The 12,624-nt window shown below is 48.8% G+C and overlaps 1 protein-coding gene across 1 annotated transcript in view; it reads left to right on the top strand.

Annotated features, from left to right (window-relative positions):
- LOC147693320 (extracellular calcium-sensing receptor-like) overlaps positions 1 to 12,624 on the top strand; it is a 116,876-nt gene that overhangs the window by 90,605 nt on the left and 13,647 nt on the right. The window contains exon 3 of the mRNA XM_086935927.1: positions 2,754 to 2,877. Within this exon, the coding sequence (XP_086792053.1) occupies positions 2,754 to 2,877 (124 nt within the window). The remainder of the gene's footprint in view (positions 1 to 2,753; positions 2,878 to 12,624) is intronic.

Genomic DNA, 12,624 nt, shown 5'->3' with positions numbered 1-12,624 from the left:
ATCAACAACGTTTTGACCCTATGTGCAGTGTGGGGTCTCAGCAGGACCTAGAGATGTAAGGACATCTGCTGATAAGGCCACACAGCCGCGTGAGGAGTGTGTGCCACACATGAGTGAAAGAAAAGAAAAGAGATACTCACAATGGGACCCAGCCAGGTAGCCAATGTGTCAGAGAAGATATGGGGTTGCTCGTCAAGGATAGCACAGCATTACGATGAAAGAGATGGTACACTATAGCGTGAGTGGGCTAATAGTGTGAAGGAGAACTCTGAATTGCGATGTGAATGGGCCTATAAGGCTCCTGTGTCATCAGTTGTGGAGAAGAGTATTTTATTTCTTCATTTGAGTACCCTAATCGTATTTTTCATTCAGGGTACCCCTATCAGTGTTGCTAATATTTTCAGAAAACGGGTCGTTTAAAAATCAGAGTTCATCCTATATCTCAGGAGTGTTTTTATTTATATTGCACAGTTACTTAAAACCATTTACAATACATCTTAGAAAGAAACGCAATCCTAAAAAAGACATTTACATCCTATACGCGGGACAGTCCACCGCACGGACTGCAAAGCTGCGTGAGTCAGCTTGAACAATATTTGAGGTTACTGTTTTCACTGGGGACGCTACGCACAATTGTTTCTCATTGTATATACGCCTTCCTTCTTTTTGTATATTAAAAGATGAACTGTGATATACTTAATCATTGGTATTTGTGATTTCTTTGTCTTCTGACAACACCTTAAACTGTCTTTCACATTGCTATTACGCAAATTATTAATATCAAGATAGATAGTATCATTCTATAGGAACCACTGTTTCTGAAAGCGCACTTCCTTTTTTGCAGCTACAACAATACACCTTGAAGAAAGCTTTAATATGCCAGTAGAGCCAACCATGCCATGAACAGGGAAAGTAAAATTATAGCCTCATGCCACAAAACAGTGTCAGGGACGCAGTACACATTCACCAACCCAGGCACAGATTCATATGCCAATATAGAGTTACATGCCCACACCTATGTGCTCAGTAAAGCCCCACACCCCTCCATTCCACACTTACTCACCACAGTGTCTTGTTACCTTAGGGCACTACTATGGGGTTGGACCAACTTCAGTGGCTTATTGTCACTGGCTATTGTGAATCACTTGCACCGCAGTCTTGTGCCTTCACTATGGTGCAGGATTCATGGGACTGTGGAAACAAATGGGTGGACCCTCTCCACCCCATAGCGGCGGTAGCAGCAGTGGGGAAAGGATGCAAAGCAATGCAGCTCCTCTCTCCCTGCCACTTGCTTATGCTTCTAAGACCAGTGCTTAAAATGAGCATCCCCAGAAACACCAACTGCTAAATGGATGCTTCTTGTGATTTAAGATATGATTAGTGTCTGGAAGTACAGACCAAAAGCATCACTCTTAGAAATCCCTGCTTATACCTTTCTTTTAGCATTGTCCCATCACTTATAAATCAGAGAACATTAAAGCACTGCCAAGAGGACCAGAGGTTAGAAAGTACTAGTAGATGTGACCTCTGGCTATCCATAATAATTCCCTTAAAAGACACCTCAGTGGCTTCTGAGCGTTTCCCAGTGGTTTAGTTGTCTCCATTGTAGGGCCTGATTCACAAAGGGTCTCCACACTTGTCGCGGAGGACTCACAGGTATGTGGGGGTCTCTGCACTCCGGGCAAAACTGTAGGCTCCGGAGTCGTGGAGGAGTCTTCACACTCAGGGCTGAATCTAAGCAATGAGAATTCCCAGTGGAGAAATTTTGCCCTGATTGCAGAGACTTCCCCACGTCTGCGGGGCCTCCGTGACATGTGGAGACCCTTTGTGAATCAGGCCCTAGATTGCAAATGCATGATGTGCACATGGTTGACACGAGCGAACCTGCTCCAAATTCATTCTTCCACCTAACACAGAGGGAAATACAAAGATGAAGGGTGGAATGCTTGAAAAAGTATATTTCATTCTAGAAAGAGGCCAGCCAAATACAAATCAGCATTAGACCTGCTCCAGTTGGAAGAGTCCAGTTGGGAACTAAGGAACCCAAGACCAGATTCGGCCTATGTAGGCCTCACTGAGGTGTAGTTTGTGTCCTGTGTCACAGCAAACACATACCTCCCTGAGGACATACCCATTGCACTCTAGGCATCGCACAGAGGAAAACACACATTCGTAGGTACTGGCAATCTCAGGGGAATCGCGTTTGAATACATAATTTTTGTCCACTTTGCTTTAGACAGAGAGAACAGTCCAGTTTGAACTGTGTCAACCCAGATCAATAATATTGGTGAAGCAGTTTTTTCACTTCAACATTCAGAATTGGGTTACCCTATGAAATGTAAATTTTGCATTCTGCATTGCTTTTTTTTAGGAAATTATCACTTCTGATTCTTGTTGTTTGAGGATAGTAAAAATGTTTATAAAAATAATATAAAGTGGCCCTTCTTATTGGGGAAACCCCATGTATTTTAAGTCATATCGCTCTATGAATTTTAAAAAAATACTCTGTAGGCGTTGAGGTAAGAAAGACACCTGCTTTGCCTGCTAGGACCTCTCTGTGGTTTATTGTGCTTTGAGTTTGTCTTTCCTTTCATCTTTTTTCACTCACTGTTGGGCTGTGATTTCTTTCCTTAATGCACTCCCGGTCATTCAATGCTTACGTCACATACCTTTGCTGCACCCCCACTGTGTGTCATGTACAGTCCTCCACACTGTGATGTTGGCTGACTGTAATATCTCTGCCCCCCATGCAGGTCCCTGGCTCTGTCTGCAGTGAGAGCTGCCCCCCTGGGTACAGGAAGGCATATCGCGAGGGGGAGCCCACATGCTGCTTCAACTGTGTCCCTTGTTCTTTGGGAGAAATTAGCAATGTCACAGGTGGGTTTGCTTTAAATAAACTTTTTATGTTCTAAAGAAAGAAAAGAAAAGTTCTGCATTGACAAGTCACCCCTGACTTAATAGTTGAATGAACACAAACATTGAGTGTGTTTTTATCTTGACTCAATGTGTGTGAATTTGAATTGGACTCTCACTGCCAACAAATAGTGATATCTCATGATTTGAATCAATTCAACATGATTTATTCTAGAAATCAAGAAAACCTAAGAGTGATAGTTGACCAGCTCTGTAGACAGGGATGTGTGCAAATATCCTGCGTCTTCTCATAATAAGGAGCAATGTTTTAATGTTTCCTTTCTCTTTTCTTATCCCTCTCTGCATGTGTGCTGCATTGTGCAACACACATACTAGGAGGGAAAATAAATTATAACAAAGTGTTAGCACCAATCACAAAAGCTGCCAAAAGTGTGTCAGTGCAGAATGTGAGCAGAACAGCACCACATCGTAGTAGATATGGTGCAGGTCTGCTCTCTCCAATTCAAGCAATGTATTACAGTAGTTTTAATTGCTACCCTGTGTTGCATGACTTCAATGTAAATCTGGATCTGAGGATCTGGATCTGAGGCTTTCCTTAGCCGGTTTTTCTACTGTTGCCAGTACGTAGCCTGGATGTGTGATGAAGACATTGGTATAACGATTAAAGCCACTCCTGTTTACTGTTAGACTTGTGAGGAATCTCCCAGAAGATGCCATCTCGGATGACTTAAAAAAGTGAATCAACAGGATTAAGACATCAGAAACCTTTACAAAGTGGCCAATATTGTTTTCAACAGACACACCAATGGTGTAGGTTCCTGATTAAAGAGGACTCGCAGCCTGCAAAAGCTTTTATTTGGGATGTGTCTTTGTTGAGGAAGTCATTCATTCAAGTTTTCTGTCTTATCCAAACATGTGCATAGATTCAAAGCAGGGTTTATGTTTGGAGTAGAAGATTTAACCTTACTAGTGTGGAACCAGAACCCCTACCCCCAAAATTTAGAACACCCCATATTCAGATCACCCAATATTTACCTTAGGCGCTGCTGCTTCATAGTGGAATTTGTGCTAAAAGGCACCATCCTCAACATCAAACCCAACATCAGTTTAGCTGAGGGACAAATAAGTAATGGGACCCACTCAATAACTAAGTTCTAGATCAGGGGCAATTTACAGGGTTTTATTACATCATATTATAAAGCAGTTCAGAGTAAACTAATTTGCCATGAAGGTTCACATGAAAAATAGGGAGCATCAGCCATTGCAGGGGTCAGTGATCTGTTTGCACCCGGAAGTGGGTACCGAAGAGATAGGGCCGGAACTTCTTGAGGGCCCACACTACGGCGAAGGCCTCCCGCTCGATGGTGCTCCAGCGCTGTTCTCGGGCCAGCAGGCGTTGGCTGATGAAGGCCACTGGCTGATCGACTCCCTCGGAGTTGAGTTGGGAGAGGACGGCCCCAACGCCATGATCTGAGGCGTCCGTCTGTACTATGAACTCCCGGCTGTAGTCGGGGGCCTGGAGCACGGGGGTGGTGCACATGGCGGACTTCAATTTCTCAAAGGCCGCCTGACATTCCGGAGTTCATTTGACTGTTTTGGGGTTTTTCTTGGATGTGAGTTCCGTGAGGGGCCCCACAATGCTGCCATAGTCTTTTACAAACCGCCGGTAGTACCCGGTGAGCCCCAGGAAGGCTCGGACCTCTGTTTGGGTGACCGGAGGTTCCCAGGCCTGGATGGCAGCGATCTTGAGCTGGAAGGGGGCCACCAGACCGCTCCCCACTTGGTGTCCCAGGTAGGTCACGGACCCTTGGCCGACCTGACATTTGCTGGCTTTGATGGTGAGCCCGGCCTGCCGGAGGGCGTTCAGGACCTCCCGGAGGTGTTGGAGGTGTTCTGCCCAGTGGCGACTGTACACAGCAATATTGTCCAGATAGGCGGCGCTGAATTCCTCGAGGCCCGCCAGTACCTGGTTCACGAGTCTCTGGAAGGTAGCTGGGGCGTTTTTCATGCCAAATGGCATCACCTTGAAGTGGTAGTGGCCATCCGGGGTAGAGAAGGCGGATCGCTCTTGGGCCCCGGGGGTGAGGCCGATCTGCCAGTAGCCCGCTGTTAGATCGAAGATGCTCAGGTAGCGGGCGGCCCCCATGCGGTTAACCAGCTCATCCGTCCGAGGGATGGGGTGAGCGTCGGTTCTGGTAACGGCGTTCAGACCCGATAGTCCACACAGAATCTAAGCTCGGGGGCGACGCCCGGGGCGGCAGCCTTGGGGACCAGCACGACTGGGCTGGCCCAGGGGCTGTCAGATGGCTCGATCACTCCCAGAGCCAGCATTTTGAAGACTTCTGTCTGGATGCAGGCGCGCACTCGATCCGGCACTCGGTAGGCCCTGTGTCGAATAGAGGGGCTATCCCCGGTATCCACGTCGTGAAGGCACCAGGGGGTGACCCCGGGGATGAGGGAGAACAGGTCGGCGAATTGGAGCAGAAGGTCTCGACAGTCTTGGCGTTGCTCTGAGGATAAGGCATCGGAGAGTCTGACCCCTTCCACGGAGCCGTCCTTTTCGAGCGTTCTCAGCAGGTCGGGAAGGGGCTCGGAGTCTTCTTCCGTCCCACTATCGGTAGCCATCATGAGGCTGAGTTCCGAGCGCACGAAGTGGGGTTTGAGTCTGTTGGCGTGGAGGACCCGCAGGGGGTTCCGGGGTGACTCCATGTCGATCAGGTAGGTGACTGGACCCTTGCGCTCTACCACCTTGAAGGGCCCCGTCCATTTGTCCTGTAGGGCGCAGGGTTCAACCGGGGACATCACCCAGACCTGCTGTCCCGGCTCGAACTCGATGGAGGAGGCATGCTGATCATACCATTGCTTCATGTCCTCCTGACTGGCTTCAAGGTTGGCCTTGGCGAGTTCCCTGAATCGCCGGGTCTGGTTACAGAGGGTCAGGAGATACTTGTATACATCCGGTGGAGTCTTCTGAGGGGCCACCTCCCATCCCTCTTTGACTAGGCTGAGGGGACCTCGGACGGGGTGTCCATACAGTAGCTCAAATGGGCTGAAGCCCAGGGATTTCTGGGGGACTTCTCGGTATGCGAACAGGAGGCACGGGAGCAGCACATCCCATTGGCGACGTAGGGGTTCTTCCAGACCCATGATCATCCCCTTGAGGGTGCGATTAAACCGCTCGACCAGTCCATTTCCTTCTGGGTGATAGGGGGTCGTGAATTTGTAGGTGACCCCGCACTGTTGCCAGAGGGACTTCATGTATCTAGAGATAAAGTTCGTGCCCCTATCGCTGACGACTTCCCGGGGGAAGCCCACCCGTGAGAAAATCCCCATCAGGGCTCGGCCTACCACGGGCGCCGTCACGGTCCGAAGAGGAATGGCCTCGGGATAGCGGGTGGCATGGTCCACCAGGACCAGGATAAACCGGTGTCCTTGTACCGTTCTGGGCTCCAGGGGACCCACAATGTCTATTCCCACCCGTTCAAATGGGGTGGTGACGATGGGAAAAGGCTGCAAGGGTGCTTTGAGTTTTCGGCCACTCTTCCCACTGGCCTGGCAGGTTGGGCAGGCCCGGCAGTGGTTTGTTACATCATTCCACATCTTGGGCCAGTAGAAGTGGGTCACCAGGCGGCTGTACGTTTTGTCTTGCCCCAGGTGCCCGGCAAGAGGCACATCGTGTGCTAGGTTCAAGAGGAAGTCTCTGAAGCGGAGGGGGACCACCAGCACCCGGCTGGCCCCCAGCTCAGCAATCTTTTGCTCACTGTAGAGCAGGTCATTGTCCCAATAAATCCAGTGGGCCCCCGAGGTGTCTCCTGCGCTCTGGGCGAGGGCTTGCTGTCGGAGTCCCTCGAGGGAGGGACATGTTCTCTGTTCCTGTCGAAATTGTTCCTGAGTGGGGCCACCCTCTTGACGCCACTGGGCCAGTTCGGGAAGGTCCTGGAGCCGATCAAGTCCCTCTTCGCTGGACTCCGGGGAACTGGATTCCAGGGTCGCTCCTTCTTGGACGATCAGTGGAGGGGGTTCCGGCCATTCTGGTTCTTCGGGACTGGGGATGGCGCGGGCGGCCATTGACCGGGTCATCACGCAGACCTATTCCGGGAGGCCCAGCATCCCCAGGTGTTCTCTTCGCTCAACGGCTGACCAGGGAGAACTTTCAAGGTCGTTCCCCAGGAGGCAGTCCACGGGGGCATCGTCGCGGACAGTCACTTTTAGCATGCCGGATACCCCTCCCCACTCGAAGGGGACGCATGCCATCCGACACAGGCTCTCGGAGTTATCGGCCGACCGTACTGGGCAGAGGATGTTCGGTAGGATCTGGTCCGGGGTCACCAGGTGGCAGCGGACTGCGGTCACACTGGCCCCTGTGTCGCGGAGGGCTTCAGCCCGGTGCCCATTAATGTTGACCCACTGGCTGTACTTCTGCGTGTTGGCGGGAAGGGGTGCCCGCGGAATCAGGTCTCTTTCCCCTAGGCAGACCAGGGACATGGCGGCTGGTTCCCACTCGGATGGCTCTGGCTCATACTCTTCGGTGTTTTCTTGGGCTTGTTCTTCCCCCAGGGCGGCGGCAGCGACCTGGCGGGGCATGGGACTCTGGTTTTTCGGGCAGTTGGGATCATTGGCGTAGTGGCCGGGTTGTTGGCATCGGTGGCAGGTAACGTTGGCGCGGAATCCTGGTCGCGTCGGCGGGCTTCCTCTTCCGGCCAGGGGCGGGGTGTTGCTGGTGGTGGGCACCGGGACGGTGTCTCTGCCCCGACCCTGGCCTCCTCCTCCCCCTCGGGGGCGATGGGGCCCTTGGGAGGCTCGGTTTTGTTCGCTGGGCCAGTTTCAGGAAACTCGGGTGCTCTCCCATCGGTCTGCCTCGATGGCGAGTTGCCGAGGTTCAGTCAGTTTACTGTCAAGGAGGTGCTGCCTGAGCCCGACGAAGCAGTTATTAGAGAGGTGCTCCCATACAATGAGGTCAAAGAGCTGCTCGTAAGTGATCACCTTGCTGCCCTTGATCCACCACTCGAAGGCTCGGCTAAAGAAGTTCACGCACTCCACCCAAGTTGTACCCGGGATCCGTTTGCAGTCGCGGAACCTCTGGCGGTACATCTCGGGCGTGAGTCCGTATCGAGTGAGGAGGGCGGCTTTCATGTGGTCGTAGGACGTCATCTGATGGTCCGGGAGTTGCAGCAGGGCTTCTCGCCCTTTGTTGATAAACCTTCCCCATAGCCCGGCTCCCCAGTCGCTCCGTGGGATCCGGTGGGAGGTCATTGCTACTTCGTAGGCTTTGAACCATTGTTGGATATCATCGTTCCGGTAATATTCTCTGACGACATCCTTGGGGATGTGGACCTTGGGGTCCGTAGTGACAGGGGGGCTCTGGTGCCCGGGGACTCCGAGGTCTTTGTTCTGCCTTAGAATCTCTAGTTCCTTCAAGTTGCACTCATGCTCGTAGGTTAGTTTTTTCTCTTCCAGCTCTCTCTGCCTCTGTTTCTTCTCTCGCTCCTCTCGGAGCCGTAAGTGTTCTAAAGTTATTTTTTGTTCTGCCAATTTGAGTTCTCCATCTAAGCGAAGTCGAGCCAGTTCTAATTCGTGGAGCCAGCTCTTCTGCCGTTCTTGGGCCTCCTCCGGTGAGAGGCCCGGTCTTCTTTCTTCTGTAGGAGCGGTGCTTGTTTCGGTGGTCTCGAGGCTTTGGTCTTGAGGTACGGCCGTACCCGTCTCCGCCCAAGATTCCAAGGCACGTTTGAGGTCATCTTTCGTGCTCAGTCCTGTGGTAGCAATGCCCAGTTCGATGCAGAATTGTTTTAGTTCTTTGTGGCTATATTCTTCTAGTTTTTCCATCAGGAATTTTTCCGTTGTTCCACTCTCCTTTGTCGTCATGGTGGCTGTGTGTCGTGGGGTGAGTTACTCTCTGTACGATTATGCGTCGGCTCGGATCCCGCCGCTGCCACCAATGTTAGACGGAGACCTGGAGGGTCGGCCGAGTACAGGGGGAGAGGCCTCCGGTGAGGGCCGTCTCCGGTGATCGTACAGACAAGTAACTTCCCCCCCACAGATGGACACCACACAAGGATGAGTTCAACAGACTTTATATACGAATCTTGAGGCAAGGTGATACAATACAGTGGGACCAGGATACGAGGATTCTGCCAATTCTAGTCTCTTTGGGGAAAAGGGGTAGCGGGACAGTCTTAGTACCGGGCCGGTACTGGAACAGCAATAGATGGAGCTCACAATCCTTGAGCTTGAGGGTTCGCAAAGATGGGCTGCGGCAGCGCCAGCAGGCTACGCAGATGGTTCGAGGTGGTGAGGGCCGCGGCAGGAGTATATTAACAACAATGGGCATCCCACCCTACTTATGTCACCAATTTAAAAGACTCCACGAAGGAACCTATGCAAAGGTACGTTATGGCAAATATGGCCAGCTGACGAGAGCTTTCCCTATTGAGAAGGGAGTTAGGCAGGGATGCGTACTTGCCCCTCCTTTATTTTCCCTTTTTTTAAATGGCCTTGTCGACGACCTAAATAGTGTTCATAACATTGACGCCCCTAATCTAGCTGGTGGCAAATTCCCTGCACTTATGTTTGCGGATGACACCCTGCTGCTCTCAAAAACACCTATGGGGATGCAGCGGGTGTTAGACCAATTCACCAAATTCTGTAGGAACAGGAATTTGGTGATTAATATAGACAAAACAAAGCATATGGTGTTCAATGCCAATACAATAAATTGTCCACGCCCGTTAATGGATGGACGACCCCTGGAAAGGGTAAATAATTTCACTTACTTAGGTCTGACCTTAAATGATAAAATGAGTTGGGTAACCCAAATGACTAAGGCTAATTTAACCCTTTCTCAGTCCACAGGTGGGATTCTCAAGGTGCAGAAGTCCTGTGTCCATAAAGTAGTCAGTGTTCCACTGGAAATATACAAAGTCCAAACTAGATCAGCCACTCTTTACGGAGCTGAACTCTGGGGCCACTGTTCAGCGAGTGAGATTAGTATAACAGAGAATAACTTTATTAGACATCTGCTCTCCTTACCAAAAAACACTCCTCTAGTTCCTTTAAGGTTGGATTTAAATTTGAGGCCCATTGCAGAAGTTATTGCCTCACGCCCGCTTCTTTATTGGCGCAGACTGTGGAGCGTCCCGGAGCTTGAGTGCTATAGAGAAGAATTGAAGATCGTGATGGCACGCCCGAGTGTAGGGAGGATAAAGTGGTTATCCTTTATAAGGGAGCAGGCGTCTAGGATTGGCATGGAGAACCTCTGGTCCAACCAGGAGGACACATGCAAATCTATCTCAAAGAAAACCCTGGCTGAGTCTATAAAATATTACAACTTAGAAGAGGTCCTTCGATCAGCCAGGTCTTCTAGTCTCACTGACAGCTTTCTGGATTTTAAAAATGTCTACAGCTTTGAGAAGGAATTAGACACTATAGAACCTGTCTTAGCAAAAAAACTGTATCTACAGTTTAGATATGGCACACTACCCCTCCACTCTTACACTGATAAATGGAAAGCGGGTCCAGTTCGCCCTTGCCCAGGCTGCAATGATCCAAATGAATCCCTAATCCATGTGACATTGTTTTGTCCTGCTCATTCTGTTAGCAGGAAAAAATGGATTATACAGCTATGTGTGAACCTAGGAGTCAGGAACCATGTAGAGTTTTTTAGAATTTTAAAATCTGATACTAATACACTAATAGTTATTGCTACTGCTAAATTCTTGTTTTCAATGTGGTTAATCAGACGGAGATTGATTCGGTAGTACTAAGTTACTCTAATTCAGTAAGACTATGCTTCTACTGTGTTATGAATAGTCAATCAATGCATTTTCTTGCTTCAGTGCTTTTTTTCATCACCCTAAAAACCACATGCTAACTGCTTTTATTCAAAATGAGATTTAAATGTGTATTATTTTATTATTGTAAATGTATTTTTCACTACTTGATGTACTTTTATGGTTCTTAAACAACCGAAATAAAGTTAATTTGATGATGATGAATATGCTTCCTACATTTGATTAGGGATGTTCATATTTTTTTCCACATGTGTGCAAACTTCTGTGAACCCCAATTACTTGGTTATGTAAAATAAAAGAAATTCTTACCCATTCATACGATCATGTAATCTTAGGAATTGCTGGATCCATTAAGTTATATGTGTCCCATGGGCACATGCAAATCACTGCTAACATTTAAGTTGTGACTTTTGGTACTGTGTGGACAATACGTTGAGCGGGTATCTTGTGTGTCTTTCATATGGGAGTGCATACCTTCTGTATGGTTTCATGGAATGACCAGTCTTGGTGGAAGAGACCCCTCTATGCCACTCCTACAGACATAACTTCCCATGAATATTCACTTCCCCTGGAGTTGGTACACACCTTACCCCGAGGACACTATTGCTGAAGGAAGCATACCTGCTTGAAATCTCGGTGCTGGTTGCTATTACCCTTCCGAAACAATGCTGCCAGGACCACAAACTCCCACCGCAGCAAGGGAAATACTACACAAGGTGGTCAGCTGTCCTTGGTCCAGTGAGCTCCACCAGACACTAACATTAACTAAGCAATGTTAGTGGAGCAGTTTTCTGGCCGAAATGGTTTTTATCCCCACACCCAAGAAATATCAGCCCAGTTATAATTGAGTGGAGCAGTATCCCACCCATGAATACTTCTCATCCAACATATTATTCGCCCTCCATGAATCTTAGGGCACAATTCACATTTTCTTGACACATTGCCCCTAACATTGATAACTTTGCTTCAAAACAGGCCAACAGATTTTGAAGCAGAGTTATGCCGAAAAGATACAGACTCTCCTTTCGCACCAACCATGATTGAATCATTGTATTTGTGGTTGCCTCTGCCAAGATGATGTCCTGCCAGCAAAGACGTTATATCTTCACCATCAAGTCTGGCATTTTGTGACCTTCTACCAAATGCAGATTTTGGTGCTCGCTGATCTTTGGCAGAGTTTATTGTGTAATAGACCACCATGAACTAGGTGGTGGACTTTCATACAGCAATGGGTACAAGAGACCGGATGTACTAATTGCCTTGCAAAATGAGTTTATGACCCATTCTAAATCTCAACTACTCAAAATACTGTGCCTTTTGGACATTGTGATTACTATCTGTCTGATGTTCTCTGACAGCCACTTAAAGGTATTTCACAGCAAGTGAAGGATGTAGAAGTATCAAATACTCACTGCGTAGACTTGTGCCATCATGTTGAACTTGTTGACTAAGATGAACCCCAGATTTCTTGAGTGGACAGTGGGTGTTGGTCCTAACTCTGATGACAACCAGGTGGAGTTCCATTGGGAGGTCTTACTTCTAAAGAACCATATTTCCATCTTGTCAGAATTTAGCTTCACGTTGTTGGTTCTCATCTACTCTGATACCATTGTCAAGCAGTTGGACAACTTGGTTCTGATGGTGGGTGTGTTGTCCATCAAGGAGAAGATGAGTTGGGTGCTATTGGCATAGGAGAAGATGGGGATATCTTGAATCTGATGATATTGGCAAGCGTTGTCAATTAGACAGTGGGGCTAAAGGATGATCCCTGGGTGACTCAGCAGATCAGTTTCTAGGTCTCTGATGTAAAGGTTGGCAATCTGATCCTTTGGGTTCTTGCCATAAGGAAGGAGCGGGTGCAGAGAATTGATCCCTGGAGGCCTATGCTTTATAGTAAATGAGGAAATTCAGACCGGGCTTTAATAAAATGCCAAGGGCCAAATTCATGAGGCACTTTTGCAAT

Source organism: Lissotriton vulgaris, chromosome 8, assembly GCF_964263255.1.
Source record: "Lissotriton vulgaris chromosome 8, aLisVul1.2, whole genome shotgun sequence".
Lineage (NCBI taxonomy): Eukaryota > Metazoa > Chordata > Amphibia > Caudata > Salamandridae > Lissotriton > Lissotriton vulgaris.
Note: the sequence above shows the minus strand (reverse complement) of the source record. Positions and strands in the feature narration are given on the sequence as shown.